Genomic DNA, 27,670 nt, shown 5'->3' on the forward strand with positions numbered 1-27,670 from the left:
ATTAAAGGAAAGGAGTCCAAGGGGGAATTTTTCCTGGATGTGAATTACGATGTCTCACATAACTGTGGCAAGAGCAGAGTCGAAGATGATATTCACAGACAGCCAGAACCAGGACTTCAAATAATGCCAGACTCTCTTGGACTCACTCTGCTTGCCTCACTGGGTGGGCTTTATTCCTGCTACACACTGAAGAGTAGGAGTCCACTAGCATTAACTGCTAGTTACTGCTTAACGCTATAATAACAGAATAACTGGTTAAAAGTAGCTCAAACATCTAAGAAGTCCAGAGGTGAAGTGAATGGTCAGTCCTGAGCTGTGCTCAGTAGCTCAGAAATCAAGGGTCTCAGGCCCTTTCCTTGTCTTCCTTTTATCATCTTCAGGGTATCAGTGATACCTTCTCTTACAACCTCAAGACGGCTGCAGCACAGCCATGCATAATGTTCTTCCATAGCAGTGTTCAAAAAGCAGGAGGGGAAGGATGAGCTCTTTTCACAGAATTCTTTATTTTTTTTTCCAGAAAATTCAATGTCTCCCAGAAAACTCTAAAAGACATCTCCTTACATAGCTTTGCCTAAGTAAAAATTGGCCACATCCTTATCCCACCTCTAAGAAAGTCTGGAAAAATTAATATCAGGAATTTTTAGTTTATTTTTTAAGAGATAGTTCCTACTACAGGTAAAGATGGAACGGGCAAGCAAAAATGTCTAACACGTCTACTAACAGTTCCTATGCCTTATATCAAGTTCCTTCTTGCTTGCAACTGTGGGTTCTACACCCTGATATCTGCTTTTCCATTTGACTATTTGCTCTGCATTAGTACTGTCTATTCAGGTTTCCAACGCATATTCCATTTATACTTTGATCTGCTTTTCAGCTCTCTCTTCATGTTTAGTAACAAGGTCTTTAAACTGTTTTCTGGCTTGACTCATGTGCCCTGAGGACTCTGTTCCTCCTACCTGCTCAGTGACTCATAGATGCTTCAAGTATAGATGATCATATCCTATCTCACCCTTACTTTAGATTCCTACTCAGTTTAATGAACAACTCCATCGAGCTTCTTCCTACCAAGGAATGCGTTTGGTAAATAAGTTCAATTTTGGTCACCAAGTTTCAGGTCTCTGTGAGCACGTAGGTGGAAGGATTCAAATGGCAGATGGAAATATGGAGCTCGGAGCTTAGGAAAGAAAACCACTAGGAGATACCAAATTTATGATCATCAGCAAATAGGCTGTAATCAAAGCCATATAAGGGGCGCCTGGATGGCTCAGTCAGTTAAGTGTCCAACTTCAGCTCAGGTCATGATCTCACGGTTTGTGAGTTTCAGCTCGGCATTGGGTTCTGTGCTAAGAGCTCGGAGCCTGGAGCCTGCTTCAGATTCTGTCTCTCCTTCTCTCTCTGCTCCTTCCCCGCTTGTACTATGTTTCTTTCTCTCTCTCTCAAAAATAAATAAACATTAAAAAAAAAAAAGCCACATGAGTGGATGAGTTTGATTAAGGAGGCCACAAAACAGAATTCCTTAATCTGATGGGCTTCAGGGACATCTATGAATTCACTGAAATTGTGGGTAAAATTCTGTGTATCTATGTGTCGGTATTTCTAAGATAGGAATCCATACATTTCATCATGTTCTCAATTAGGTTTATAAATCTAAAAAGATAGAGGGCACTATTTACTTAAATGTGCCACAATTTTGGGATTAGAGACTATGATGGGAAAGAGTATGGAATATGTTAGTATTTAATTTCCAATTTACCCTCTGAGTCACAGCAACCACCAAGCACATGATTTTCTATTCAAAATTGGGCAATATGTCCCCAAAATATGCTGACTCAGAGACCAATACTTCCAGACTACCCAGAACTGTATGAAAACCAGCACGTTTAGTCCTGGAGCTTTGGATTCTATATTCCTGGTCAAAATGTGAATTTCTTCCCACTCCCATCCCATAAATAAAGGGAACAATCTCCTGAGCCATCTTCTTTTTCTGGAGCCATTCTCACATCACATCTGACAATCAAAGATCACTTTCTAAGCATGACTTTAGGAAACTTCATGATCATCAATGCTGCATACAATAGCATCTGAATTTTTACAGGCAAAAAAGCTTTGAAAAAACATAGGATTTGGATTACAAGAAGGGCTACGAAACCCAACCCCACAAAACAGGAATGCCAGCTTGTATGCATTATCATGAAGTGCTCAAAAATGCAATTATAGTTCACACTTTATCTTTTTTTGGCTCAAAATTATTTGTCACTTTAGAAATAGAGATGGGGGAGGAAGGTTTTTATCCAGTGTGAATTCAGAAACCCTTTAAAAAGCCACAGATGTGTATGAAACAAATTCTCTAGTCACATGGATTCAAACCACAGCATTCTTCCCAACCTTCAAGCAGACCAAGAATAATGTAGCCAGTCAACTTGCATGTAGGAAAACTATAGTGTCTATTGCCTGGAAAACCTCTAAATATCATTTGTACATATTTCTGGTTTATAAAAAACATTCTGATATCATACAAAAGAGAAAGCTATGAATTACCAATTGTCAAGAGATTACCAAGGACTATGATAATGGATGTTAGATTGATGTGTACTTCATCTTTAGCAGAATGTAAACTTTTTTAAAACTTCAGAGATGGTTCATAAAAGAATGTGGACATGTAGGTAATAACTGGAAAATGTTCAACTACATTAATCAATGAAACCTATTAAAGTCAGCAAAAATCAAAAATAAAATTACCTATATTATATGGATAGTCCAAAAGATTAAAAAGAAATTATCAACATATATCAAGCAACTTAAAAAATTTCAGATACTTGGACCTGGTTTAATTCTACTTTTTTTAGTCTATGTTAGAAAAAGACACTAGGGGTGCCTGAGTGGCTCACTCATTTGAGTGTCCGACCCTTGATTTCTGCTCAGGTCATGATCCCAGGGTTGTGGGATCAAGCCCTGCATCGGGCTGGGCTCCATGCTGAGCATAGAGCTTGCTTGGGATTCTCTCTCTTTCTGCCTCTAACCCTCTCCCTGACTTGCATTTTCTTTGTCTCTCTAAAAAAATAAAAAACAAAACAAAAAGAGACAAAAATGTAATTTGTACCAAAAAATGTATTTTGTGCAAAGATGTTCACTATAATATGTCAAACAAAATTGTAAGCAGCAAAAGGAAAATGGTGAAATGAATTATAGGACATATACTAGGGAAATATATTTTATTTGTTCATTCATTTACTGACCTACTACTGTGCTTCAGAAAGGATTTGAGGGGGCGCCTGGGTGGCGCAGTCGGTTAAGCGTCCGACTTCAGCCAGGTCACGATCTCGCGGTCTGTGAGTTCGAGCCCCGCGTCAGGCTCTGGGCTGATGGCTCAGAGCCTGGAGCCTGTTTCCGATTCTGTGTCTCCCTCTCTCTCTGCCCCTCCCCCGTTCATGCTCTGTCTCTCTCTGTCCCAAAAAATAAATAAATGTTGAAAAAAAAAAATTAAAAAAAAAAAAAAGAAAGGATTTGAGGTAGCTCATCTGGTAATATATTATGTAACCATGAAAAATTATGTTTAAAAAGCAACATGCTAACGAACATTAGGAGGAAAGGGCTGGATACAAAATCGTGTGTGTGTGTGTGTGTGTGTGTGTGTGTGTGTGTGCGCGCGCGCGCAAAAGTAAGATTATAAAACAATGCTATCTTACGTTTTACAATAAGCAGGAAGGAAGGGAAAACCATCGAAATAAGAATGGTATGTGTATGGTTGGTAACAGAGGCGAATTTTATTCTCTTATCTTTTTAATTTTATAAGTTGTATAAGTTTACATTTTTATAATAAAATGTTTGTAGATATGAAATCATAAAAAAGGATAAAGATTATGTAAAAAGATCTGCCTGTATACATGATGGTTTATAAGAAGACAGATAGCTCTTCCTAGATAGCTACTACAAACTAAAAAAGGAAAATGAAAGTATATAATACTTAAGAGAAAAAAATCTGCATGGAAATTAACCTCATGAAATGTAAGTGTGTTTGTCAATTAAAGGTATCAAAAGAAGGACAGAATAAAGAGATGATTTAAGATTGTAGAGAGAGAAGGACACTGACACAAGCAAGAGAATACTTGAGAAAAGCAAGGAATTTTCACCTTGAAATCAAACAGCCTATCAGTGAACTTACACTAACATAGCTGTGTTGTTGAAACTGCAGTCTCAGACAAGAATGCATGTAGAGTCAGAGGGTAGAATTGTGGTTGCCAGGGGCTGGAAGGAGAGGGAATGAGTAATGACCATGTCGTTTCAGTTTGGGAAGATGAACTTCCAGAACGTTTTTCATCTGGGTGGTGGCGGCAAGTACACAAGCAACGTGGGTATACTTAATACCGCCGAACTATACACCTATAAATTGTCAAAATGGTAAACTTAACGTTATGTGTATTTTACCACAATAAAAAAAGAATACATCAAGGTCTGATTTGAAATAAATTACACTCGGAAATGTATATATTCAGATTAGCTGAGTTTTCAGCTTGTCTGAAACAATATTTTATAAAGATGTTAGCATAATTTATTAAGAGAAAAAGCTGTAATTACACTTTAATACAACTTTCAATCGCAAGGTTGCCCTTTACACCTCTGTAATAATTCTTCTGATGTAGCCAGTGTTCAGTTTTCAAGTATCAAGAAATCATGCCTCATTTAAACAAAGGTTTAAAAGTAAAGTAAGCTATTAGGTTCAAAGGGAAAAAAAATCCTAGAAGTGAGGCACTAATAATTCTGGTATTTCCAGCAAATCTGTGGTAATCGGCTATGAGAATAAATCTCCCCAACAATCAGCACCATTCCTAGAAACTGCACAAAAAAGATTAAAGAACTGTCCCCATACTTCCTGGGAAGCCACAGTTACCCTTCAAATGCAGGATGAGTTCTCATGATAAAGCATTCTAGAAATAGAATTTCTCAAACTTAAAGTAAATTTCTGATCACAAAAAATAAGAAGCAAAAGGAGAAAAAAATGCTCAGGACCCAAATTCCATATTCAGTTTTCTCAATTCATTTTAAAAACTCTCACTTACCCTTCTAGTGTTTTCAAGAATTTTGGGATCAGGTTTTCCATAGTTAGGTGGATTGGCATATGGGTCATATCCAAGTTTGGCAAGCATGGGTGCAATCACTGCCATGTCTTGTAAAACATCTGGGGGTATCTTCCCAACCCATTTTGATAGTGCTCCTACATTGACTGGCTTGATGACTTGGTCTGTAGATCTCTCCACTCTGAAAACAATACAGTATGAATAAGTATTTATTTAGAATACCAAAAAATAATATTAAAAGACCCATGGAAATTCTTTTTGATAACTTTAACAATTATAAGTGTCTCAGTTATAAATCTATTGAGAAAGAAGACACTAATCGGGCTTGACACTATTTACCAGGCTTTTTTTTTAATGTTCTAAGTTTGACAGTTATTATTGGCAACTTCATATTTCTAGAAACAGGAAAAACGGTCAGCTGAAAACATCTGTACAAATTACAACATCCAGAAAAAATAAAGCTTTCTTAGCAAAACAGCCAATCAACTTACTTGAAAGGCATCAAAATTAAACAAACAAACAAATAAATAAATAAGATGGATTGATGAATGACTAGAGGGATAAACAGATGGACAAAGAGATATGTGATGAAGCAAATACAGCAATATATTAATTATAGTTAGTAGGTGTAATTCTTTCAATTCTTTGTATGTTTGAAATTTTTCACAATAAAATATTAGGAGGCAAATAGCCAGCATAATCCACTAAGAATGCAAAATATTCATTTGTTCTATTTTTCCTTTTTTCCTTTTTTTAAAGTTTATTTTGAGAGAGAGAGAAAGAGAGCCAAGCAAGCGCAAGAGAGGGGCAGAGAAAGAGGGAGAGAAGGAGATTCCCAAGCAGGCTCCTGCAGTTAGCACAGAGCCTGACGCAGGGCTCGATCTCAGGAAATCATGAGATCATGACCTGAGCTGAAATCAAGAGTCAGATACTTAGGGGCGCCTGGGTGGCTCAGTCGGTTAAGCGGCCGACTTCAGCTCAGGTCATGATTTCGTGGTCTGTGAGTTCGAGCCCCATGTCGGGCTCTGTGCTGACAGCTCAGAGCCTGGAGCCTGTTTCAGATTCTGTGTCTCCCTCTCTCTGACCCTCCCCCATTCACGCTCTGTCTCTCTCTGTCTCAAAAATAAATAAACGTTAAAAAAAAAAATTAAAAAAAAAAAAAGAGTCAGATGCTTAATTGACCGAGCCACCCAGGCGCACCCCTGTTCTATTTTTCTGTTGACTTCCTGAAGAACACTTTTTTATAAGGAAGGAAAAGAAGTGCTGTTTATGATTTTCAGTATTTCAGAAAAAAATGTGTTCTATCTCTTGACCTAGAGATTTACTTTGTGCTTGTAGTGGTTATACTTACATATTTGACTAAATAACTCATACTCTTAGGATAAAATAAATAAATATAAATAAAATAAATATAAAATAACACCTAGATTTAAACTGGATCTGAATTAGCAGATTTTGGCCAAATGACTGCAAAACAAAAGTGCTTAAGAGAGTTTTATAATAGCTAAGTCACTCAAATTAGTATTCTCATAAAAGATAAAAACCCCTTTTTAACAGGTACATGTTTAACATGTACATGACCTCTCACTGCAGAGAGGTCTGCATCTGATGATGAATCCTTCAAAGGGGCTCTACTCCTAAACAACAGACAAGAGAAAATAAAATGATTATTCCCTGGGATTCTGTGAGACCACTGGCTCCAGGTTCCCTTCCTGCTTCAATGATCACATTTCCTCCCTCTCTTAAATTTTTCTTCAGGATTCCACTTAACCCACTGCTCTTTCTACTCTATGCTTTTTCCCTGTATGGCTTGATATTTAATGGTCTTTTCTTGACACCCTTGGGTTTTCCAGGCCAGGTCCAGTTTATAAATATTGCCCCAGCTTCAATATTAAGGGCGCATCCTACTCACTCTCATAAATGTTCAAGTTTGTATGATAAATTCAAGTAATTTTAAGTAAATGATAAATATGGTCACCCTGCCCATATACCCCCCACACACCTCAAAACTAAGATGGTCTAAAACTGGACCCATCATCTCCTGCTCAAGATCTGATCCCTTTTATGTACATCTTATATTGATAAATGGCACCACCACCTATCCATAAGGCAAAGCCAGAGATCTCAGATGGGGCAGGGAGAAAGAAAGCAAGATCACTCCCAAGTTGTCCAGTTCTACAGTCTTCATCTTTGAGTAAGACATCTCTCCTTCATTCCTACTGCCACTACCTCAGTTCTTATCACCATCACATCTCACCCAGATGATTACAAAACCTCCCAATTTCCCTGCACTTAAACAGTTGGCTTCCTTGCCCAACTATCATTCCATGGAAACATAAGGAGGGTCTATGTCTTGTTAATCTATCACTGGCACCTAGCACGTTAACATGTAATAGATGCTCAATTAATGTTTATTAAGTGAATGACTGAAAGCTTTTCACGGGGGATGGGGGGAACGCCCCGTAAATTTAGTTTAGACAGACATGCTCAAGAAAAGTCAAGGATCATTTTTATAAGGAGATCAACTGACACAAGATGAACTAACCAGAAAACATACAAGTGCTAAACTGCATGATATTTTCTGTGGGGGCATTAGCGATGTTAGAGAATGGGAGTCATGTCTGCAGAAATAAACATCTCCAGAAAAATAAGGCTTATAGTAAACAAAGAATAACATTTTCTATTCATTCTATGTTAGGCTTTACATGTGATATCTAATTATAGATCCCTAAAACAACCTTAAGAGAAAGATATCAGTCCCCATTTTTCAAATGTGTAAACTGAAATCCAGATAAGTGATTTATCCAGGGTCATACAGCCTGGAAAAAAGTGGAGTTAGAATTTGAAGCTCTGGTTCCAAAGCTCCAATTTTTCCCAGTTTCTCTTATCGATCTTCTTAATTTTTTTTTTAATTTTTTTTCAACGTTTATTTATTTTTGGGACAGAGAGAGACAGAGCATGAACGGTGGAGGGGCAGAGAGAGAGGGAGACACAGAATCGGAAACAGGCTCCAGGCTCTGAGCCATCAGCCCAGAGCCTGACGCGGGGCTCAAACTCACAGACCGCGAGATCGTGACCTGGCTGAAGTCGGACGCTTAACCGACTGCGCCACCCAGGCACCCCAGATCTTCTTAATTTTTACATTCTGTGTTTCCCTGAAAACTTTACTCTTCTGTTCCTTACTACATAGTGTGAGCAAGTTGGTTTGCCACAATGGTAAAAATACACAAATATACTATACATATATTAGGAATATATACAACGCTTTGCTGGTAATGTTTAACAACCTGATCTCCAGGGAGGGGAAAAGCCATGATTTGTTGCATTTACTGAGGTCCATGGCATAAATACCATACCTTCCATGGCTGATTTCAAACTACCAACGTGCCTCACCAACTGCAGAGTCGAGAAGAGATGTGCAAACTGGGCTCTTGACAGCCAGGGCAAGTCAGCTCTAGCAGACCACTGGGTATCTACAGGGCCATAATCTCCTATCTCAAATTCTGAGATCTAAAAAACTCTAAAAAGTAAACAGTTTCTTGCCTTCTTCTGGCAGCAAAACATGACCTGAACTGATAGGAATCTATTTATAGTCATTATTCTAGTTGGCATAAACAACCAAACTCTTTGATGAAGAAATATTAATGTGTCTGATTACACAGTGCTGACACAGAATAAGCAGAGGGTATTTTATAATATTATGTACATTATACGACCTCTCTGAGGTCCAAATATTTCTGAGTTCTGAAACATGTGTGTGTTAAGCTCTGGAGTCACACATAGGGTCTTGTATGTCATGACTGGGAAATTGACTTTATCTTGAAAATGATGGGAATGATAGAAGAGTTTTAATCATGGGACTGACATGATTAGGTTACTGCTAGAAGCATTCAATGCTGATAATTATGGGTAAGGCAGATTGAGGGACAGGGTAATCAAGGTCAGAAAAACTAGTAAAGATGTTTAACTATATATTGGAAAACTTGAGAAATTATTAATTCAGTAGAGCAAGTGATAGAAGTAGAAGGAAAACTCGACAGATTAAAAAAAACACTGATAAGACTTAGTGGCCAATTAGATATGGGGAAGAGGGGATGGAGTCTAGGTGAATTCAGATTAGATGTGAAGGGCAGAGTAGACAGTGTTATCACTCATTACAGTAGGTAGTATGGAGGAAAAGCATTACAATGCTGTTGCTTTGTTTTGTTTTAGGAGTATAGAACCCAGAAAAAGAGGTAAATTGATGGTAATCAAAAAGTTATCAAAAGCCTAAAGAAACACTAGCGTTCACTAAGATACTGGAATGTAGTATATGCTCAATAAACAATAGCTATTATTGTTTTTTCATCCAGATTATAGCACTGTTCATAAGAAACATGAAAGCCATTGTTTGTCATTATGATCAAAGTAATAACTTAAAGTACAACCATCCCTTGTCTGAAAGTGATAGAGAACTCTAAAATGAAAGAATCTGGAAAGGTTTTTGTTATGTAACCACTGAGTCCAAAGATCCACTAGCAGCACATGCAGTTATTATGGACCGCTAAAGGGAAGAACTTGGAAAGGCCTACTGCCTATCAGTCAGGTGTTTCTCTAGTGTTTCAGTAGTAATGACATTTTTTATTTATTGATCGTAAAATTCAAATTAAACATTTTCTGAATACCCACTATGTGTCAGGTCAAGTGGTGGATACCAAGGATGCAAAAATGACTGACTAGATCATGGCCCTCCTCTCAAGAAGCTCAGAGTCCAATAAGAGAGAAAAACAAATACATATGATTAATATGCAGCATAATAAATGTAATGACAAAAGCTAAAAACTATGTAAGTGATTCCAGATAACACAACTAAGCCGTTCTTCTCCTAGGGTGGGACATGAATCAGGGCAAATTGCCAAGCTGCTAAGGCAAGGGTTAGCAATGTATGGGCCACAGGCCAAATTCAGTCCCACTGCCTGTTTTTGTCTAGCCTTCAAGCTAAGAATGGTTTTTACATATTTAAATGGTTTTTAAAAACTCAAAAGAATATTTCTTAACACAAGAAAATCATATTAAATTTCAATGTCATAGTTTTATTGGAATACAGCCATGCCCATTTGTTACACATTATCTATGGCTGCTCTTCAATGGCAGGGTTGAGTAGTTGAGGTAAAGACCATCTTGTTCCCCAAACCTAACATATTTAGTATTTAGCTCTTCATAGAAAAAAACTGTCAATTGTAATCTGAGACTGCATTTTAAGGGCACGTAGGGTCTGTGTGGGGGAGTCTCGGGTGCTGTCCTTCATCACGAAAGGGCCCCATCAACTTTTACACACAGGAGAGACCTGGTACACTTAGAAAGTGGAGAGCCAAGAATGTATTGAAGCTGCTTGGGTGGGGAAGATGAGAGGAAGAAAAGAAATACAAAATAGTGTTTACTTTGCACTTACCAGGTTCAAAAGAGTATTTGTTGAGCTACAGTAAAAAAAAAAAAAAAATAATAATAATAATAATAGAATGAAATAGAAAATAAAATAAAAAACAAGAGGGTGGGTATGGTCCCAATCCTCCAGGAGGTCACTGCCTCATGAGCCACACAAACTTTCTACAATTAAACTTTTAGAGTTGCTTCTTAGTTCCAAATCAGCTCTTCAGGCTCACCTTTCCTCTCTTCCCAGGGGCTCTAGCTGTTTCGTTTGCCTTTTTCTATGAGGCAGCAAGGTGCAGTGGGAGAATGCAGACCTGGAAGTTGGGCCTGTGTGATCTAGCTTTGAGATCTAAGAAAACTGATCCTCAGAGACTGAGGATAATAGCCACTAATACTCCGTTTTAAAAAACATTCTTCAAAAGCAGAGATTGGAAAACTGTGGCCCAAATTTGCTCTGCTGCCTATTTTGTAAATAAAGTTCTACTGGAACACAGCCACATCCACAAGTTTCTGTACAGTCTATGGCTGTTTTTGCTCTAACTCAGAGCTGAATATTACAACAGAAACTGTATGGCCTGTCAAGTCAAAAATACTTGGTCCTTTACAGAAAAAGTTTGTTGATCTCTGTTCAAAAGGATACAGTTATTAGAGAGAAATGAGCTTCGTTCAGAAAGCCTGATTTTCTTTCCTAGAGAACAACAACCTGCAGGCTGCATGCAGTTCATCAAATTCCCTTCACTCCTTCAGTCTTTCTAGAAATTAACCACCACTTACGCCTAATTGTACTAGGATATAAATTAGTTACCATACCACTAGTCTCACTGGGACCTTAACACATAGTGCCTGCTAGACTGGGATTTCTCAACACCCACAGCCTGGGAACACCGCTGCAAGGCCTGACATCTGTGAATCAGCAGATTCTCCCCCAGTCCTAGGCATCGAGGCTCACTTCCCTCTGCAGTGTTCATAGTAGAAGCCACCTGCCCTCGGGGACAACGCCAAAATCTTGAAATGACTGAGGTGAATATAATCTTCCAAAACACTCATTTTAAAAGCATGGATCTTTCTTGAACCAGGCAGGCTGCCAAACCACAGGTATGAATTATGATACACAGCAACTACTACAGGAAACCAAATTCTCTGGACTAAAGGAAGCATCAGGGCTAGAATGGACAGGCAAAAACGAATGGGTAAGAGTATATAATCCATATGGTTAGACTTATTAGACTAAAACAAAAGATGAAATACCATTAAAAGTCATGTTTTCAAAGACCATTTCACTCTTAGCAAATGCTTAGGTTATGTCTTGTGAAAGTGGATTTAGGGGACCTGGGTGGCTCAGTCAATTAATAGATGACTCTTGATCTCGGCTCAGGTTATGATCCACGGTCTGTGAGACTGAGTCCCATGTTGGGCTCTGTGCTGACAGTGCAGAGCCTGCTTGGGATTCTCTCTCTCCCTCTCTCCTCTTCTCCTGTTTTCTCTCTCAAAATAAATAAACCTTAAAAAACTGTGTACACAACAGAAATGCAATTTTGTGATGTGTTATATATTCTCACAGAATCATATCAAAATGCTCACAATGACCGTGATGTGATTGTGATTTTTATATTCTTATGTAACTTTTCTGTATTCTCCAATTTTCTATAATAAGCAATGTCTTTCTTTTTCAGTCCATGGAATAGTGGGATTGCAAAGATCCATGCAGAAGTCTAATAACTATCTCAAGCTCAACACAGGTCAAACTTAACTCCTGATTTTATCCCCAAATACTACACCCATGGCCCTCCCAATTGTATCTGAAAACCACTCCATTCTTCTGCCTGTGCAGAATAAAATAAAACTGGAACTATCTTGGGGCGCTGGGTGGTTCAGTCGGTTGAGCGTCTGACTTCAGCTTAGGTCATGATCTCGCAGTTTGTGAGTTTGAGCCCCGCGTCGGGCTCTGTGCTGACAGCTCGGAGCCTGGAGCCTGCTTTGGATTCTGTGTCCCCCTCTCTCTCTGCCCCACCTCTGTCTCTCTCTGTCTTTCAAAAATGAAAAAACGCAGAAAAAAAAATTTAATAAAAAAAACCTGGAACTGTCTTTTGACTACCCTCTTTCTCTCAAACTCCATATCTAATCCATCTGAAAATCTTATCAATTTATACTTCAAAAATATATCCAAATATGGTCATTTCTCATCAACTCCACAGCTACTCCCCTGGTCCAAGCCAACATTATCTCTTGCCTGGATTTCTACAATATTCTAATAGCTACCCTGCTTCTTCCTTCACATCCTGTGGTCTATCTACATTACATATACCAGAGAGAGTTAGGTTGTGTCACTCCTCTGTTCAAAATCCTGCAGTGCCTCCCCAGGTATTCTAAGTCCAAGACCTGAAAATGAGAGGGAATCTGAGAAACCACAAGAATAGGTTTTTAAAGCTTGTCAAATCATCCACGAAAACCAAGAAACCAGATAGCAAAGCCAAAAAACCATGACAAACATTTAAAATATGGGGCGCCTGGGTGGCGCAGTCGGTTAAGCGTCCGACTTCAGCCAGGTCACGATCTCGCGGTCCGGGAGTTCGAGCCCCGCGTCAGGCTCTGGGCTGATGGCTCGGAGCCTGGAGCCTGTTTCCGATTCTGTGTCTCCCTCTCTCTCTGCCCCTCCCTCCCCCGTTCATGCTCTGTCTCTCTCTGTCCCAAAAATAAATAAAAAAACGTTGGAAAAAAAAAATTTAAAATAAAATTAGGTGACAAAGTTGCCCTACAGACCCCAAAATACAAGTGGTTGGAAACAATAACATAACGGTAATACCTACATGAAACTAGTGGGAGGAAGGAGAAGGTAGCAACAGGGCATCGAAAAGACATTTACAAGACTGACCCTTGAACAACATGGCATTTAGGGTTGCTGATGTCCACGCACTTGAAAATCCTTGTATAATTCTTTACTTTTGTTAAGTAATTTCTATGCCCAATGTGGAACTTGAACTCATGATTCCTGAGATAAAGAGTTACATGCTCTACCAGCTGAGCCAGCCAGGCATCCCTCTTGTATAACTTTGGCGTTCCCCAAAACTGAACTACTAATAGTGTGTTGACAGGAAGAGTTACTGATAACATAAAAAGTCAATTAACACATATTTTGTACATTATATGTAGTTTATACTGTAAAGTGATACAATAAGGTAGGCTAGAGAAAACAATGTTATTAAAAAAAACTTTTTTTAATGTTTATTTGTTTTTGACAGAAAGAGACAGAGTGTGAACAGTGGAGGGGCAGAGAGAGAGAGAGGGAGATGCAGAATCAGAAGCTGGCTCCAGGCCCCAAGCTGTCAGCACAGAGCCGGACGCCAGGCTTGAACTCATAAACTGCGAGATCACGACCTGAGCTGAAGTCAGATGCTTAACCGACTGAACCTTCCAGGAACCCCTAGAAAACAATGTTATTTTAATAATCACAAGGAAGAAAAAATGCACTATTTATGATATGTAAGTTTATTCATCTATGAATTGTCTATCAATACCTACATCAATATCATTGTACATGATATAAAACACTGTAGATATACATATTTCTAACATTAGCCATCAAAAAATGAAAATATGTACAGTCTCTAAGTCTGTGGGCATAATTTTTGGTAAAACAACTTTTTTTTATGTTTATTCATTTTTGAAAGACAGAGACAGAGCACAAGCAGGGGTGGGGTGGGGGGGGGTGGACACAGAATCTGAAGAAGGCTCCAGGCTCCGAGCTGTCAGCACAGAGCCTGACGTGGGGCTCGAACTCATGAATCATGAGATCATGACCTGAGCCGAAGTCGGATGCTCAACCGACTGAGCCACTCAGGCACCCCAAAGCTTAACTTTTTATAATAGATTTGTATACATTTTATGATAGTAAATGATAAAAGACTAGTACCTATATATCTTATGCACATGACATACCTTACTTTTTATTTTTTTTTTCAATATCTCCAGGCCACATGGTTTGTCTGAGAATTTTTTCAAGTTGTCACAAATCTCCCAAAATTTTCCCAATATATCATTGAAGAAGTCCATGTATTAGTGGATCTGCACATTTCAAACCCATGTTACTCAAAGATCAACTGTACTTTGGAAATTACACCAGATCTACTTTAGAATATAGTTGAAACTGGGAGGGGTGTCACCCAAATCTAAAGATGAGTACAAAGGTTAAGTTCTGAAAGGAGTCAGAGAAGGCTGGGAAACATGAACTCTTGAAACCAACCAGCCAAGGAGCCATAGCTCCTTTCCAGGACAGGGCACCGCACTAAACAGAAAGTTCTAAGAGTAGAGTCAGAATAGGGTCAGAGACAAAGGAATGAGAAGATTGAGAATATGATTGAGAATAGGGCAGAGAGCCAGGAAATATCAAAAAGTAAACCACCACATTATTTTAAAATCTTCCAAAGAAAACAGAAAGAGATCTGTGAAATATATAAACAAATCTTGAACTATTACTCCTTGAAATTTCAAGAAAACTATTTTCATGTACAAATGGACAAAAAAAGTTAAGATCAAATCTCATACAAAGTTCTTATAAGAAAAAACAGAATGAGAATAACATCCCTATGGATATGAAAAACAACCCAAAAAACCAGCTCAAAAACATACTAGAATTATAACTTACCATTTCATTTTTTTAATTTTTTATTTTTGAGAGAGAGAGCACAAGTGGGGAAGGAGCAGAGAGAGGGAGAGAGAGGATCCAAAGTAGGCTATGTGCTGACAGCAGAGAGACTGATATGAGGCTAGAACTCACAAACTGTGAGATCATGACCTGAGCAGAAGTTGAATGCTCAATTACTGAGCCACCCAGGTGCTCCTATAACTTAGTATTTTAAAACAAGCTAAAAGACATTAAGACAATGATACAAGACATGGAATAACAACATAAATCATAATTATAATAATTCAGAAATGAAGTGCTAGAACTCAGGAAAAAAATCAGAAATGAAAAAATTTCATAAATGAAGACTAAGCTTGAAGGAAGGCAAGAGTTATTAACTCAATACAACAGATACCCTTAAAAGAAGTTAAAAGCGAAATAGAATAATGCCTTAAAAGAGTTCAATGTTTTCCATTTTAAAATAATTTTATATCCTGGGAGCACCTGGGTGGCTCAGTTGGTTGGGTGTCCAACTTTGGCTCACGTCATGATCTCATGGTTCGTGAGTCCAGGCCCTGTGTCGGGCTTGGTGCTGACAGCTCAGAGCCTGGAGCCTGCTTCGGATTCTGTATCTCCCTCGTCCATCTGCCTCTCCCCTGTTTGTGTGTGCTCGCTCTGTCTCTCTCTTGAAAATAAACATTAAAAAAAATTAAAAAATAAATAAAATGATTTTATATCCTGGGACCTTACTGAATTTATTTATCAGTTCTAGTAGTTTTTTGGTGGAGTCTTTCAGGTTTCCTACATATAATATCATGTCATCTGCAAACAGGGAAAGATTAACTCCTTTTTAATGAATTTGGATGCCTTTTCTTTTTGTTGTCTGACTGCTGAGGCTAGGACTTCCAGCACTATGTCAATTAACAGCGGTGAGAGTGGACATTCCTGTCTTGTTCCTGACCACAGAGGAAAAGCTCTCAGTTTTTCCCCATTGAGTATAATGTTAGCTATGGGTTTTTCATATATGGCCTTTATTTGTTGTGGTATGTTCCCTCTAAAACCTACTTTGTTGAGGGTTGTTTTTTTTTTTTTTATCATGACTGAATAGTGTTCTTTGTCAAATGCTTTTTCTGTGTCCATTGAAAGGATATGGTTCTTATTCTTTATTAAGTGGTGTAACACACTGATTGATTTGTGATTACTGAGCCACCCTTGCAGTCTAAGAGTAAATCCCACTTGATCTTGGCAAATGATTTTTTTAATGTATTGTTGGATTCTGTTTGCTAATATTGTATTGAGATTTTTTTGCAATTATGTTCATCAGAGACATTGGCCTATAGTTCTCTTTTTAAGTGGTATCTGTATCTGGCTTTGGTATCAGAATAATGCTGGCCTCAGAGAATGAATTCAGAAGTTTTCCTTCCTTTTCTATTTTTTGAAATAGTTCGAGAAGAATAGGTATGAACTTTTCTTTAAATGTTTGGCAGAGGGGTGCCTGGCTGGCTCAGTCAGAAGAGCCTGTGACTCTTGATCTTGGAGTTGTGAGTTTGAGCCCCACATTGGGTGTAGAGATTATTAAAAATAATAAATAAACTTTAAAAAATGTTTAAAAATAAGTGTTTAGTAGAATTTGGCTGTGAAGCCATCTGGTCCTGGATTTTTGTTTGTTAGGAGTTTTTTGATTACTTAATTTCTTTACTGGTTATCAGTCTATTCAAGTTTTCTATTTTTTCCTGTTTCAGTTTTGGTAGTTTATATATTTCTAGGAATTTATCCATTTATCCATTTCTTCCAGGTTGTCCAATTTGTTGGCATATAGTTTTCATAATGCTGTCTTATGATTTTTTATTTAAAAATTTTTTTAACGTTTTTATTCATTTTTGAGAAAGACAGAGCACTAGTGGGGGAGGGGCAGAGAGAGCGGGAGACACATAGAGCTGTCAGCACAGAGCCAGATGTGGGGTTCAAACCCACGAACCATGAGATCATGACCTGAGCTGAAGTACGATGCTTAACCAACTGAACCACCCAGGCACCCCATGATTGTTTTTATTTCTATTATTTTTCTATTATTTTTTAATTTCTATATCATTTATTTCTACTCTAATCTTTATTATTTCCCTCCTTCTGCTGGTTTTAGGTTTTGGTTGTTTATTTGAGATTTTTCTTGCTTGTTGAAGAAGGCCTGTATTATAATAAATTTCCCTCATAGAGGCCCTTGCTGCATACCAGAGTTTTTGGACCACTGTGTTTTCATTTTCACTTGTTTCCATGTACTTCTTAATTTCTTCTTAGATTTCCTAGTTGATCCATTCATTGTTCAGTAGCATGTTATTTAACTTTCACGTATTTGTGGTCTTTCCAGATTTTTTCTTGTGGTTGACTTCTAGTTTCATAGTGTTGTGGTCAGAAATTATGCATGGTATGATTTTGATCTTCTTTAATTTGTTGAGGTTTTGTAAGCTAATATGTGATCCATTCTGGAGAATGCTGCATGTGCACTTGAAAAGAATGTGTATTCTGCTGTTTTAGGATAAAATGTTCTGAACATATCCATTAGATCCATCTGCTCCTGTGTGTCATTCAGAGCCATTGCTTCATTGTTTCGTAGTTAGGTGTCATTGTTTCGTATTTAGATGTCATCGATGTAAGTGGGGTGTTACTATTACTGTATTATTATCAATTAGTTTATGTTTGTTGTTAACTATTTTATGTATTTGGGTGCTCCTATGTTCATTCAGTGCATAAATATTTATAACTGCTATATCGTCTCACTGGATTGTCTTCTTTTTTATTATATAGTGTCCTTTGTTGTCTCTTGTTACAATCGTTTTAAAGTCTACTTTGTCTGATATAGTATTGCTACTGTGGCTTTCTTTTGACATCCATTTGCATGCTAGATGTTTCTCCATCCATTCACTTTCAATCTGCAGGTGTCTTAGTATAAAATTGGTCTCTTACAGCCAGGATATAGATGGGTCTTGTTTTTTTATCCATTCTGTTACCCTGTGTCTTTTGATTGAAGTGTTTAGTTCATTTACATTCAAAGCAATTATTGATATATATGTATTTATTGCCTTTTTTATTACTTGTTTCGTGGTTGTTTCTGGAGATTGTCTCTGATCCTTTCATGTCTTTCATTCTTTCATGTTTGCCGATTTTCTTTAGTGATATATTTGGATTTATTTCTCTTTATTCTTTGCATATTTGTTAGTGGTTTTTGATATATGGTTACCATTTGGTTTGTATACAGCCTCTTCTGTATATAGCAGTCTATATTAAGATGGAGGTCATTTAAGTTTGAACCTATTCTTTTCTCCTCCCTCCCCATATTTTAGGTATATGTTATTATATTTTATACCTTTTTTTATGAATTCCTTATTTTCTACGGAAATATTCATTTTTACTGCTTTTGTGTTTCCTACCTCTGTACTGATGCTTTTAGCCTCTCCTTTCCACTCAAAGAGTTCCTTTTAATATTTTTTGCAAAGCTGGTACTTAGTGGTCATGAACTCCTTCAGCTTTTGTCTGGGAAACTCTTTATCTCCCCTTCTATTGTGTATGATAGCATTGCTGGATAGAGTATTCTTGGGTGCAGATTTTTTCCATTTCACACTTTGAATATATCATGCCATTCCCTCTAGCTTACAAAGTTTCAACTGAAAATTCTCCTGCTAGCCTTATGGGTTTTCCCTTGTAAGTTAATGACTTCTACTGTCTTGCTGCTTTAAAGATTTTTTTTTTTTTAGCACTATATTTTGTGAATTTAATTACATTTTGTTTTGGTGTGGGTCTTTTCTAACAGAATTTTCCCTGAGCCCAGGGCCGAGGTTAGCAAGCTTGGAGTGGGCAAGTACTCAGGAAAACTCTTGGGCATGGCACACTGCTAGTAGGTGAGATACAAGTGCCTCTTACTGGTGGCTCTGTGTTTATCCTGGGGGGCAAGGGAGGAAAATGGTGCCTGCCAGCTCCCTCATTTTCAGTAAAGTCCCTCAACATGTTCTGAAATCAGTATGAACAGATCTGTCTCCTGTTTGCCACCCCCCCCCCCGCTCCCCCACATTGTGTAAACTGACTTTTTTATGTTCCCTCTCCATCCAGGCTGCTGTCTTTTTAAGGGCAGCAACTGAGCTATTGCTCACCCTCCTGGCTCACTCTGTGCTGATTCAGCAGACTTTTAAAACTCCAGGCTCCAAGTACCACTGGTTTTATAAACACATGGAATTCAGCCCCTCTGGTTTTTAAAGCCAAATATTTTAGGGATTTGTCTTCCCATGTGAGCTCCCTGGTGCAAGGGCTCATTTCTCTGCCCTCTCCATGCACACAGCTCCCACCCTCTTGCGGGCAGCTTCCCTCTGCCTTTCTGACCTTCCTAACCTTTCAGCTGCAGCTTCTTCTCTGTGTTTAGCTGTGGAGTTTGTTTTGCCAGTCTTCAGATCACTCCAGTTTGTTACGCTGGATGTGGAGGGTATCTAGTTGAAAATGTGGGACAGAGTCCTTTTACCCTGCCATCTTCCCAAGTTCCTCCAAAGAAAGCATTCTTTACATTTTTTTCCCCAAGTATATGTTGACAGAGTACATGATCTAACCAAGAATAAATATTTGCTTTAAAACGGCCAACATCAAGGGGCGCCTGGGTGGCGCAGTCGGTTAAGCGTCCGCCTTCAGCCAGGTCATGATCTCGCGGTCCGTGAGTTCGAGCCCCGCGTCGGGCTCTGGGCTGATGGCTCGGAGCCTGGAGCCTGTTTCCGATTCTGTGTCTCCCTCTCTCTCTGCCCCTCCCCCATTCATGCTCTGTCTCTCTCTGTCCCAAAAATAAATAAACGTTCAAAAAAAAAGAAAACTTAAAAAAATAAAAAAAATAAAAAAAAAATAAAACGGCCAACATCAAGATGTAATCCAGTGGGACTTCAAAAGAAAAAATCCACTGAGCACCTAGGCAAAATAAGCATGTGACTTATAGTAGAAAAATAAAGTAATAAAGAATAAGAATCAAAATTAGATTATCAGACTTTACAACATCAAAACTTTTTGCCAGTGATTAAACATGCACATGGAAGAAAACTGAGCCAAGAACTTTAGATCTAGAAAAACTGACTTTCATGTACAAATGACATAGAACAGCTGTTATCAAAGTTAATCAGAGAATATTGTTTCTATGGACACTTTCTGAAAAAGCTACTAGAGTGCAAGTCAACAAACTTTTTCTGTAAAAGACTAGATAGCAACTATCTGAGGCTATCAAGGCACAGTCTCTGTTGCACATCCTCCTCTTTAATTTTTACAACTCTTTAAAATTTTGTAAAAACCATTCCTACCTCACAAGCCATACAAAAACAGGTGGTAAGCCATTGTTTCCAACCCCTGTACTAGAAAATGAGTTTCAGACAACCAAAATAGTTAGGGGGCACTGACAAAGGACTGGGATAGCCTTACCAGACAAAAGTAGTAAAATAACATTTTCTGCTAAAAGAAACTAGGGCATATTAAAGAAATGACTCATTCCTGATCTGAGCTGAGCCTGTAATATCTTCTCATACCAATAGCTAGGAAATTATGAGACACTCCCATGGTCATGGCAAAAGTCTTCAGGAGCCAATCTGAAGAAGCTTCTTGTGGGCCAGAGATGGGACAGTTTGAACTTTAACAAAAATAATAATTTGCAACAGATTGAAATCTCAAGTTAGTCTCTTGGAAAGATATGAAAAGGAATCGACTCATTATCTTGAAAACTACCAAATAAAGGTTAAGAATCAAGTATTTATCATGACTTTTCCCTATGTGGACCATAAACCCAGGTAACCAAATAGTAGATGGAGGGATGTATCTCTTTATAAACATTTTTCAAATAATATATAGAAAAGAAATCAGAATTAGATTATCAAAATTTTGCAAGGTCAAACAAACTGATGAATCTAGGCACTGAGGATTAATGGCTGCTAAAATCACAAAAGGTAAGACAACTATGCATAACAGCCTTGCCAAATCAAATCTTGAGTATGATTAAGCCTCTGGATTCAGCCACCAATTTGTATGAAACACAGAATTAAAAAGAATATGTTGGATAATCAGCAGTCCAATTGCAAAAGTTTTGCAATCAGCAAAATTCAGATTATACATAATTTTACTAGCAAATAACCTGGGCTCTTCAAAAAATAGCATATGGTAATGATAGAAATTGAGCATTGGAAATCTATAGATTAAAAGGAATTTAAATACACGCCAGATTATTTTTGATGGGTAAAACTATAGTATATAGGGATGTGTATTTGGATGATAAAAGTATAAAGAAACATCAGGAAGTGATTTCTAAAAGTATCAGATTAGTACATGGTTTTGGGAAAAGTATGAGATTTGAGATTAGGATACCTAGAAAGGCTTCTAGATTGACTGGCATAGTTCAATTTCTTGACATGGATGGTAGTTATAAGGGTGTTTGCCTTATTAAAATTCATTAAACTGATTTTTATTTTATTTATTTAATTAATTTAGAGTGTGCACGTGACAGCAGGAGAGAGGAGAGAGATAATCTCAAGCAGGCTCCACGCCCAGCACAGGGCCCAATGTGGGGGCTTGATCTCACAACCATGAGATCATGACCTGAGTGGAAATCAAGAATTGGACGCTTAACTGACTGAGACACCCAGGTGCCCAAAAACTAATTTTTTTTAATGTTTATTTTTGAGAGACAGAGTGCGAGCAGGGGAGGGGCAGAGAGAGAGAGGGAGACAGAATCTGAAGCAGGCTCCAGGCTCTGAGCTGTCAGCACAGAGCCTGATGTGGGGCTCAAACCCACAAATTGTGAGCTCATGACCTAAGCTGAAGTCGGATGCTTAACCGACTGAGCCACCCAGGCGTCCCCCCAAAACTAATATTTAAATAGTCCTTACAGTGGTAGTAACCTAATCTGACTTCTACACTCTCCTACGTCCACTCTGTTTCAGCCCCACTGACTTTATTGTGATTGCTTACCTAGGCTAGGTATGCTCCTCACTGGTGTTTTTATAGTGGCTGTTTGCTCTGCCTGGAATATTCTTTCCCCAGATATCCATTTGGCTAACTCCTTCACCTCCAAGATATCCATAAATCTCACCTTCATGAGGAATACTCTGATCACTCTATGTAATATTATAACCTGCCCCTCAAAACCCCTTGGTCCATGGGACACCTGCTGGTTCAGTCAGTAGAACATGTGACTCTTGATCTTGAGGTTCCAAGTCTGAGCACCCACAATGGGGGTAGAGATTACTTAAAAACTTTTTTTAATTTAAAAAGTCCCCTCATTATTGATCCCCTTTATCTCCTCTGATTTTTCTTTTTCCACAGCATTTATAAATGCTACTATCCTAATACATGATTTTCCTATTTAGTACAATTTTTGTTTTTTGTTTTTTTCTCCTTCCACTAGATTATAGGCTCCATGAGGGCAGCAATTTTTTTGTATTTTGTTCACTTGCTCTTGCTCTCTCATAGGTCTCTGCTAGAAGTATCACCTTACCAATGAGGACCTCCCTACTATTCCTATATCCCAGCTCTTGGCAACAACCTATTTTCTGCTTTATTTTTCTCTAAAGTACTCATTACCATCTGACAAACTAGACATTTAACTTGCCTATGTTTTAATGGATTGACTCTCAAATACTAATGTAAGTTTCACGAAGAAAGGGCTTATTTTTATTTGTTTTGTATGTTTTGTTAACTGCTATAACCCTAATGCAATGGGTACTCAATGGGTACTCAACATGTTAAGTGAACAAATAGTCTTTACTTTGTTTCAGTAGTTTTTTCTTATTCCTTAACAGTTTGTATTATGAATGACAATTGAATTTTACCAAGAGCCTTCCAGCATTAAATAATATGATCATTTGGATTTAATTTATTGAAGTAATGAATGATGTTAACAGATTTTTCTGATATGAACCATTCATTTTTGAAATAAAATTAGTCATAAAAACTTATCAATCTTTAATACACTGCTGAATTCTGTTTAATAATATTTTAATTATGACTTTATGATTTATGATTGTAGCATCAATATGGGAAGAAAACTCTGAGGTTTTCTTTTCTATAATTTCTACTGGGTTCTGACATTAAATCATAGTTTCATAAAGTGAACAGGGGAGTTTTCCATCTTTTTCTATGACCTAAACTAGTTTAAATAGCATTGGACTCATCTGTGCTCTAAAAGTTAGAAACAATTCAATTTTGAATCATCTGTGCCTTTTATTTATTTAAAATAAATTTGGGGGGGGGGCGCCTGGGTGGCTCGGTCGTTTAAGTGTCCAACTTCGGCTCAGGTCATGAACTTACAGTTCGTGAGTTCAAGACCTACATCAGGCTCTGTGCTGACAGCTCAGAGCCTGGAGCCTGCTTCAGATTCTGTGTCTCCCTCTCTCTCTGTTCCACCCCTGCTGGAGCTCTGTCTCTCTCTCTCAAAAATAAAGATTAAATTTTTTAAAAAATAATAAATTTTAAAAAATTTAAAAATAAGAAAAAAATTTTTAATGTTTATTTGTGAGAGAGAGAGACAGAGACAGAGCATGAGTGGGGGAGGGGCAGAGAGAGAGAGGAAGACACAGAATCTCAAGCAGGTTCCAGGCTCTGAGCTGTCAATACTGAGCCCAACATGGGGCTCAAACTCATGAACTATGAGATCATGACCTGAGCCAAAGTCAGATCCTTAACTGACTGAGCCACCAGGCACCCCACATCTATGCCTTTTAAAATGTTTTCCTTAATCACCTTTTCAATCTCTCAGAGACTAATCAACCTATTTAAGTTCTCCATCTACCCTGAAAAGTCAGCTATTATCTCTGGGCTTTCAATTTACTACAAAGATACTCTTTTATAGCATTCACATATAATTCTTTTAATTTCTTTTTTTTTTTATGTTTTATTTATTTTTGAGAGCAAGAGAGACAGGGAACGAGCGGGGGAGGGGCAGAGAGAGGGAGACACAATCTAAAGCAGGCTCCAGGCTCTGAGCTATCAGCACAGAGCCTGATGAGGGGCTCGAACCCACAGACTGTGATATCATGACCTGAGCTGAAGTTGGACGCTCAACCAACTGAGCCACCCCTCTTTTAATTTCTTTCACATCTGTATTATGTCTCCTTTTTCATCCTTTAGGTGATGTACGTTTACTCCCTTATATACCTTCATTGATATTGCAAAGGGTTTACCTTTTTATTGACCATTTCAAATAATCAATTTTCATTTTTGTTTCTCCTTTCTACTATTTTTCTCTGTTTTATTAATTTCAGCTTTTCCCTGCATTGACTTTAGGATCCAGTAGTCAATCCTTATCTACCAGGGATAAGTTCCAAGACCCTCAGTGGATGCCTGAAAACACTGACAGTACTGAACCGTGTGTGTGTGAACACACACACACTATGTTTTTTACCTATGATAAAGTTTAATTTATAAATTAGGCACAATAAGAGATTAACAATAACTGAAAATAAAATAGAATAATTGTTACAATGTATATATATGTTATGTGAACGTGGTCTCTCTCTCAAAATATTAGATTGTACTGTATTCACCCTTCTTGCAATGATGTGAAGATGATAAAAAGCCTATGTGATGAGAAAGTGAGGTGAGTGATACAGCATTGTGACCAGCATCAGGCTACAATTGACCTTCTGATGACATGCCAAAAGGATTATCTGCTTCTAGGCTGTGGTTAACCAGCAAAACTGTAGGCAAGGGTGGGGGCTACTGCACTGCTTTGCGTTTGATACCACTTGTCCTAAATTCCCATATGATTTGGGTCTAATTCTAACCCTATTCTTTACCACTTATCAAGACAAACCAACTGATTCATAGGCAAGAAGATCTTATTATTTAAGAACAAAGGAGGGTCTCATTAGAAAGGGTAATGGGGCTTAAATAGCATTCAACTGGAGGTTCCATGGGTTGAAAACTAAACTATGGCTAAAGAAGAAAAGTAACTACCTAATATAGGTTTACTGCAACATGTATAATGTGTGTTAGGAATAATGCATTCCTACCCCACCCCTCACCCTCAATATATGTTCCATAAGGGCAGGATTTGTGTCTCATTTGCTGCTGTATCTCAAGTGCTTACAATGTGCTAAGGAACATAGCAGAAGGTCAATAAATATTCGTTGAATAAATGAATAAACTGGACAAATCTGTTTCTGATTTTTCAGATGAAATCAGCATTTCTAGGTTTAGAATAATAGTTAACACAAGGTCAAGAAAAAAAAAATAGATTCTCTCTCCTCCCTTGATTACCCTTCCTCTCCTCTATGTCTGGTTATGTCTCGGTCCTTAAGTTCTTTAGGTCCTAGAACATTCTGGGATGAAAGCAGCTCTGTTGTGGTTTTGTCTCTGGTTGTTTTATTTTCCCTATGCAGCAACATCTTGGTGTTTGGCCAGACTTGCATTCTTTGCAAGGAACAGATTTCGTTTCTTGTTTACAGCCTACAAGTAGTTGTGAAAACACTGACACTTTATTTCTCAAAAGTTCACTTATTTGTTCATTCTACTGTGGTCCTCCAGCATGAAATAACAGAACCAAGCTAGTTAAATGTTGGTAATAATTGCCCTTAGCCCATTCTGGATTTCAAGAATAGCATATATGACCAAATATTTAAACACTGCCTAAAATCAAATAGGGTAATCATCAGATTCATTATTAAACCTAAATTTATATTTCCACCTCAAAGGTAAATTACTTTAACATGTTATACTTTAATTAAGACCAAAAAAAAAAAAAAGACTTTTAGTACTTATAAATAATGAAACTGTGGTTGGATTTCCTTCCAGTGATTTAATTACATAGTTTTATTTATCCCTGATTTGAACAACACGGACAGAGTAATGATACATATTTCAAGATCTTAAGCTATCTCACATAACATAAAGTACAAACAGAACTTCAAGAATAGCAACCTTTTTTCAGCATTTAATTAAAATTTTTATGTATATACTCATGGAACCAACATCCAGAACAAGACAGGGAACATTCTCAGCCTCTAAACTGGCTCTTTTGTGCGACATGTCAGTCAGTGCCCATAAGATAAATGGTATTCTACTTATTATATAGATCAGTTTTACCTGATTTTTGAACTTTATACAAATGGAAACTTAAATTATATATTCTTTTGTGTCTAGCTTTTTATGCAAAGCCTATTTGTGAGATTCAACATTTGTGTATCAGCAGTTTGCCCTTAGCCCTTTTTCTTGCAGAGTAGTCTGTAGCTCACTGCATGAAGACACCACATTATCTGTTCTCCTGTTGATAAGCATTTGGTTTTGCTTCCAGCTGTTGGAATAGATTTGATAGGTCAGAAGGTAGGCAGGCATTGTGACAGGGAACGAGAGAATAAAATAGGCAGAGAGGGAAAGGTTAGGACCTATGGTCCCTGGGTGAGGAAAAACACATATTTTAAAACACTGCTGGGAGCATCTGACCCAGGAGCAAACTCCCTCAGGCCTAAAGTTCCTCTTAAAAATGTAACAGACACCACCTACTCCCCTTCAGGTTCCTCTTAGGAATTTGACAAGCAAAATACCTAACTAAAATAAGTAAATCATAAAACTTACGTTATATGTGAGATGGTAGGACCATAGTCTGACTCCTCACATAATGGAATCAAGTCAATCAGGAATGGACAAGCCAGCACCTAAAATTATCAAGCCAATAAGGGTAGAGCCTGAGAAGGAACGAGGGGGAAGGAACGGGGCCGAGAAAACCCCATAAAACAAAGTCCCTTGCCTACAGTTGCGGGCATTCACTTTCGAATGCCCCTTTTGTATAAAAAGAGCTTTCATACTATTCTTACTTTCTGATCTTATACTCTAATAAAGTTTTGCCTGCTGATTTTAGTTGTGTTGACCTCTTCATTCTTCAAAGCAGGAGACAACAAACTCTGGTAAAAAATTCTGCAACAGCATATTTGCTATAACAAATAGTTTTCCCAAGTGGCTATACTAGTTTACACTCCCACCAACATTAAGAATTCCAGTTGTTTCATATCCTTGCCAACACTATGTATTGTCCAACCATTTAATACTAACCATTGTGGTGCATATGTAGGGGTATCTCACTATGGTTTTAATTTGCATTTCCTATTGACTAATAATGGTAAGCCCACTCTTTTATTTACTTATTTTTTATGCAGAATTAGAATGGTGAAAAGATCTCACTTCATTAACCTATTCAAAAATTATATGCTGGATGAAGGAAAACAGCAGGACTCCTGAAAAGTGGAGAGAAGTGATGCAAGTGATCTTTGAAAGACTTCCTTTTTCTAAGGACCATCTTGCCAGCGCTGAGTCAACCTATGGGACTTTACCCATGTTCTTTAATTTTTATATAGATTCAAGTCCAGTGTTCTTTCATTTCATCCTGAAGCATTTGTTGTAGGCAGATCAACTGCTGACAAATTCTCTTGCTTTTTACGTGCAAAGATTGTCTCATTTCTTCTTCATTTCTGAAGGGCAGTTTTGGCAGATAAAGAATTCTTAGTTGAGTTCTGCCTTTCAGCACTGTGAATATGCATCTCATGCATTCTGGAATCCATGGTTTCTTCTT

The 27,670-nt window shown here is 37.8% G+C and overlaps 1 protein-coding gene and 1 long non-coding RNA gene across 4 annotated transcripts in view; both read right to left on the bottom strand.

The window, feature by feature from the left end:
* Positions 1–27,670, bottom strand: part of TPST1 (tyrosylprotein sulfotransferase 1) — a 175,013-nt gene that overhangs the window by 56,716 nt on the left and 90,627 nt on the right. For all 3 annotated transcript variants that reach the window (XM_040456219.1, XM_040456218.1, XM_040456217.1), the window contains one exon: positions 5,058–5,256. In XM_040456219.1, the coding sequence (XP_040312153.1) occupies positions 5,058–5,256 (199 nt within the window). The remainder of the gene's footprint in view (positions 1–5,057; positions 5,257–27,670) is intronic.
* On the bottom strand, positions 25,900–27,654 carry LOC121017783 (uncharacterized). The gene is made up of 2 exons (XR_005784898.1): positions 26,680–27,654; positions 25,900–26,398 (listed from the first exon to the last, which is right to left on the bottom strand). It is a non-coding gene; the product is annotated as an uncharacterized LOC121017783 (long non-coding RNA).

Source organism: Herpailurus yagouaroundi, unplaced genomic scaffold (assembly GCF_014898765.1).
Source record: "Herpailurus yagouaroundi ecotype Mexico unplaced genomic scaffold, PumYag 216, whole genome shotgun sequence".
NCBI classification, from domain to species: domain Eukaryota; kingdom Metazoa; phylum Chordata; class Mammalia; order Carnivora; family Felidae; genus Herpailurus; species Herpailurus yagouaroundi.